This window comes from Abramis brama, assembly GCF_963993115.1.
Source record: "Abramis brama genome assembly, chromosome: 8".
In the NCBI taxonomy this organism is placed as follows: domain Eukaryota; kingdom Metazoa; phylum Chordata; class Actinopteri; order Cypriniformes; family Leuciscidae; genus Abramis; species Abramis brama.
Window position 1 is genome coordinate 38,450,648 of NC_139970.1, and position 6,048 is coordinate 38,456,695.

A 6,048-nucleotide genomic window follows, 5' to 3' on the forward strand; every position below is an offset into this window, starting at 1 on the left:
GACTCTATAAGAGCAACAACATGGATGAAGCGTAGGTGTTCAAGTCAATCACTTTCTTCAATGTTAAAAGCACATCTATACTCCATAAACTCAATTGACTTCCCTTAGCATGGAAGAGTACTTTGCTTCAGACAAGGAGGACGCACCTGACAGCATCCCCATGATGTACATTTCCTTCCCCTCTGCTAAGGATCCCACCTCATGCACTCGTTTCCCAGGTTAACTTCCTCTGTATTTAGTACACCCAGAACCATCAAAGTAAATTCACCAACTAAAGTGTCATTTGTGGGTGGTTTGTTTTAGGGCAGTCATGCATGGTGATCCATACTATGGTCAATCCAAAGTGGTTTGGACAGTGGAACAATGTCAATGAGACTGAAAGAGGTGAAGATTATGAAAAATATAAGATGAGATTTGCTAATCATCTCTTTGACTGGGCTTGTGTCCACTTCCCCAATCTGAAAGAGGAGGTACATATTCTTCCTGTTTCATATTTGTGCTGCTTGATAACTAATAAAGTGACAAATGTAACTTGAGTGATTGTAACTTTTCCTGCCTTCCATAGGTGGCGCTGTTGCATGCAGTCAGTCCCATCAACATGCACGGGCTGGGTGCCACATCTGGATCTATGTTGTCTGCAGAACACTCTCTGGAGAGATACCAACCTCTGAACATTGCCAAGATCAGGTGCAACACACCCATCAAGAACCTCTACCTGTCAGGTAATATTCTGTATAACTTTGTTTAAAAGTTACTACTTTAGGCAGTTATTTTGGCCCATTACAGGCACGTCAGTTGTGTTGGTCTTGACTAATTTCCTATATGAAAATCTGTCCTTTTTTCAAGACAAGATGTGTTTTCTGCTGGTTACTCTGGTGCTCTGCATGGTGGTCTTCTCTGTGCTTCAAGTGTTGTGGATCACTGTCTGTATGTTGACCTTCTAATCTAACAAAATAAACTTCAGAGAAAGGTGGTCAAGAAACTAAAGTGAGAATATATTTCCTGTATCTATACAGACAAGTTTGCCTAATGGTAATATAATTTTCATACTGTTGTATCTTGTTTTGCTACTCATTTGTCCCCTCTGCTGCAACTCTGTATAAAGCTGTGACCACTGCACAATGTGTTCCTGGTTTTGCAGAAACCCAATTTGTGTCCAAAAAAATACTGCTACCTTGTATACTTCACTCAAAGTTCTTAAAATGTACTAATTGGTTGGTAACTGTTCATGGTCTGTCACTAGATGGCAGCATTTTAAACTTTAGTTTGTTGAAAGGAGTTTCAGCCAACCAGACACCACAGTTCCTGACTTTCATTTGTGAATGGGAGGGGTATTTTCATTAGCAAGTGTACACAACATAGACTGCAGCCTATTACACTGCAGAATGACAATGATTACACACTTTTGGGCTGTTCATCCCTTCATTTTGAATAGGTGGGTTGTGAACAATTTTTTTATTTTTATTTCAAGGAACATCCTTTATCATATCTAAAGGGGAATGGTGAGATTTTACATGAAAAAGCACCCTTTATATTTAATGCCGCTCAAAAATACTATATTTTAAAAGTTGCAATATTCTGCAGAAAATACTTCTGGTGGACCTGGTGACTGAGTCTATAATTTGGAGCTCAAGTCTCATATTGGACAGCACTACAAAAATCCAGTCATTCAAGTCTGCCGTACATAAGAGTATGGCTGTTCATAATTGAAATACTAACTAATATTTGGTGATCCATTCTATGGTCAGTTCAAAGTGGTTTGGATAGTGGAACATCAATGAGACTGAAAGAGGTGAAGAATATGAAAAATACAAAATGAGATTAAAAATTGAGTCAATACAATGAAAGAGATTGGTTTAATCATCAGAATTTGTTAATCGTCAGATTTGACAAAAGAAAAAAAAAATTGTGATTACAAATCATGGAAATATTTTTTTACAGTGCAAACACACAACTGCCATTGACTGACTGGACTGCAAGGCAATTCCTTTGTTGTCAAATGCAGCCAGTGTATGTAGTTGTGCAGCGGTCATATCCCATAAGATCAACCATTGAATTTTAATATCTGTATTTACGCATATTTGCATGATGAAATGTAATGCACAAAATAAACATATTTGCCCATCTCAGAGTTGATTATCAGTATGTGGAAGAGTCCGCTTTATAAGCATGATACTTGTCTTGCACAATCATCTCGGTCTCATTTTCCAAACAATTCAATGGTATCAGTTTATCACTACAAAACATCAGGTCTTAAAATATGTTGAGTAAATCTAAGTAAATAAATGAACTGTTTGATCACCTATACAACTTACAAAAATTGATCTAAGTCAAGCTGATTTATTAACTTAATTTGATTATAAAATATACCAGATTATAAAAATACTTACATTCCCACATTGGTTCACATTTTATGCAAATCAGCAGTTAATCGTCATAAGCAACTAACTCAAAGCAATCAGTCTGCAAGTCTGATTGAATCAAGTGTCTCCACCCACAATTTGGACTAATAAATAGGGCCTTAACTCAGTCACCTGTCTTAAACTGCTGTCTGTATTCTCTGGAAAGAGCTGTTGCTTCAGCTTTAATTATTTTATAGAGGGTGAAATCTCCAGAAACTGAAAACACCAGCTCCTCTTTTTCAGGATTTGAAGATGTGGTGGTTTCTGCTGTTTTTAGAATGGCTTGTGGACTGGGGTCGTGGCACGTTCTGGTATCTGTTTGGTAGGAGAAGTGGACTGTGCAAGGGGACTATCAGTCCTCCTGGTCCACTAGTTGTAGAGCAGAAGAAAAAGGACAGAGTGCTCCGGAAAGGTATGCAAACTTTAGAGGTGTTGCAAGCCAGTGAAACAAGCTGACTGCAAATGGCAGGTGTCCACTGGTAACTAATGTTACTTCTTGACCGACAGAATTTGATGAATTTGAAGTGCCCAGAAACTTGGACGTCATCGTGATTGGCAGTGGTATCGGTGGCTTGACTGCAGCTGCAGTTTTAGCCAAACTAGGAAAGAAAGTCCTGGTGTTGGAGCAAGACAAGCAGGCAGGAGGCCTGTGTAAGACCTTCACTGAGAAAGGCTTCGAGTTTGACTGTGGTAAGAACCTCAATGATGTTAATGGAGTTGTATGAGTTTTCAAATGGTGAATATCTCGACTATCACTTACACAATGTGCATTTTGTCAAAGGCTTCCATTATCTTGGACAACTTCATGAGAACAGCTTCTTGAAAATTGCTTTGGATCTGATCACTGATGGCCAGGTGCATTTTGCTGAGCAAGGTTCCCATGTGGACACGGTTGTTATTGGTAAAGGAGCTCATTGTAAAAAATACACCATTTACAATGGCAAGAAGCAGATGGAGGCTCATCTTAAGAAGCAGTTTCCCAATGATACTAAAGCAGTAGAGGAGCTCTTTAAAATCATGAAGGTATTTTGTTGATGGCTTTTTTTAAAAATCTGGCATTATGGAGTGGATTTTTTTTTTTTTTTTTTTTTTTGTCACAAGTTGTCCTTTCCTTATAGATCTGTTCCAAGAAGATCCATCTGCTGTGTGTGCTGAAGATGGTCCCACTCTGGTTTGCTCGCTTTATATTGTGGAGTGGAATCGCTGACTTGATCTCCCCAATTTTCAGATACTCCCGCACCAGTACAACAGACATGGTCAAGTCTTTTACAAGCAACCGTGACCTCCTCACGGTGTTTTCTCAAATATTTTATGGTAAGACTCTTTGTTGTGTTACCAACATTTAGCCTTTTAATGCATATGAGAACTAGATTTTTCTCTCAAGGTGTCCCACCCAAAAACTCCAGCTGCATGATTGATGCCCTTTTCCTGCACCACTCCAAGCGTGGTGTTTACTATCCTAAGGGTGGTGCTAGTGAGATCCCATACCACATAATTCAGGTTTTGGAGAAGCATGGAGGAAAAGTCCTGGTCAATGCTCCTGTGTCCAGCATTCTAGTTGAAGGAAAACGAAGTGCATATGGTGAGTTTTGAACTAGGGCCATGTCACATTGCTTTGTCTTACTCTTATGGCAATAGGTTTCGTACTGAAAAAGGTGTCACAGATGTGGTGGCATCCATTAAATGGTAACTTTCAGATGCATGAAACCATTGCTTAGTGAAATGTCTTTTCTTAGGAGTGGCTGTGAAGACGGGAGGTAAAGATGTTGAAGTTCAGGCCCCTGTGATAATTTCAAATGTTGGTATGTTCACCACCTTCAAGACGCTTCTGACTCCAGAGATCCAGGCAAATCCAAGTTCGTGACTGAATGTCTTCAATACAAGTGGTCCAATATACTCTTATGAAATGCTTGATTTACATGGCCAGTTTTTTTTTTTTTCTTCGCTGGGTTAATATGCGCATCTCCTGTTTCTCACAGAGATCCAGGATTATCTTCATACTCTAAAGCCAGGCAAAGGATTTTTCCAGGTGTTTGCTGGGTTTAATGCCACTAATGAAGAACTGGGCATCTCCTCAACCAACATGCAACTCTATAAGAGCAACAACATGGATGAAGCGTAGGTGTTCAAGTCAATCACTTTCTTCAATGTTAAAAGCACATCTATACTCCATAAACTCAATTGACTTCCCTTAGCATGGAAGAGTACTTTGCTTCAGACAAGGAGGATGCACCTGACAGCATCCCCATGATGTACATTTCCTTCCCCTCTGCTAAGGATCCCACCTCATGCACTCGTTTCCCAGGTTAACTTCCTTTCTGTATTTAGTACACCCAGAACCATCAAAGTAAATTCACCAACTAAAGTGTCATTTGTGGGTGGTTTGTTTTAGGGCAGTCACGCATGGTGATCCATACTATGGTCAATCCAAAGTGGTTTGGACAGTGGAACAATGTCAATGAGACTGAAAGAGGTGAAGAATATGAAAAATATAAGATGAGATTTGCTAATCATCTCTTTGACTGGGCTTGTGTCCATTTCCCCAAGCTGAAAGAGGAGGTAGGCCTACATATTCTTTTTCATATTTGTGCTGCTTGATAACTAAAGTGACATATGTAACGTAAGTAACTTTTCCTGCCTTCCATAGGTGATGCTGTTGCATGCAGTCAGTCCCATCAACATGCACGGGCTGGGTGCCACATATGGATCTATGTTGTCTGCAGAACACAATCTGGAGAGATACCAACCTCTGAACATTGCCAAGATCAGGTGCAACACACCCATCAAGAACCTCTACCTGTCAGGTAATATTCTGTATAACTTTGTTTAAAAGTAACTACTTTAGGCAGTTATTTTGGCCCATTAAAGGCATGTCGGTTGTGTTGGTCTTGATTTAATTGCCCATGTGACAATCTGTCTTTCACTTCAGGACAAGATGTGTTTTCTGCTGGTTACTCTGGTGCTCTGCATGGTGGTCTTCTCTGTGCTTCAAGTGTTGTGGATCACTGTCTGTATGTTGACCTTCTACTCCAACAAAAGAAACTTAAGGGGAAGGCGGTCAAGAAACTAGAGTGAGAATATATTACCTGCATCTATATAGGAAAAATTTGCCTAATGGTAATATCATTTTCATACTGTTGTATCTTGTTTTGCTGTGCATTTGTCCCCTCTGCTGCAACTCTGAATAAAGCTGACTACTGCACAATGTGTTCCTGGTAATATACAGTATTGGTACTTGAGTTTACATCATGCTGCCAGAACTAGGTCTAGTGTAGTTGGACTTTCCTAAAATTGTTTAGCAGAAAATTTGTTGTCCCAAAATACGTGTTACCTGTGGAAATCTAGTTTACTTGCTAATAAGGCTCTTTCAGGGTTGTTTCTACCCTGGCAAACTTTCACTTGCAAAAGCAATTCATCCACCTACCTTTGTATACATAAGTTCATAAACTGGTAACTGTTCATGGTCTGTCCCTAGATGGCTTTTTTTTACTTTAGTTTACTGTAAGGAGTTGGAGTGAAGGAGTTTAGCCAACAGGACACTGTTCCTAAGTTTCTTTGTGGATGGGAGGCTTTACTTTATTACATTAGCAAGATACAAATTGTGTACACAATAGATTGCAACCTATTACACTGTGGAATGACAATG

The 6,048-nt window shown here is 39.5% G+C and overlaps 1 protein-coding gene across 1 annotated transcript; it reads left to right on the plus strand.

Moving 5' to 3' along the window:
* Positions 1–2,538: 2,538 nt before the first annotated feature.
* LOC311087750 (inactive all-trans-retinol 13,14-reductase-like) lies at positions 2,539–5,601 on the plus strand. Its single transcript, XM_084121148.1, has 11 exons — positions 2,539–2,814; positions 2,910–3,092; positions 3,184–3,425; positions 3,521–3,716; positions 3,787–3,984; positions 4,139–4,258; positions 4,382–4,520; positions 4,598–4,707; positions 4,795–4,961; positions 5,050–5,206; positions 5,332–5,601. Exons 1-11 carry the CDS (start codon positions 2,655–2,657, stop codon positions 5,475–5,477), a joined length of 1,818 nt encoding a protein of 605 aa, XP_083977274.1. The 5' UTR covers positions 2,539–2,654; the 3' UTR covers positions 5,478–5,601.
* The last annotated feature ends 447 nt before the right edge of the window (positions 5,602–6,048 follow it).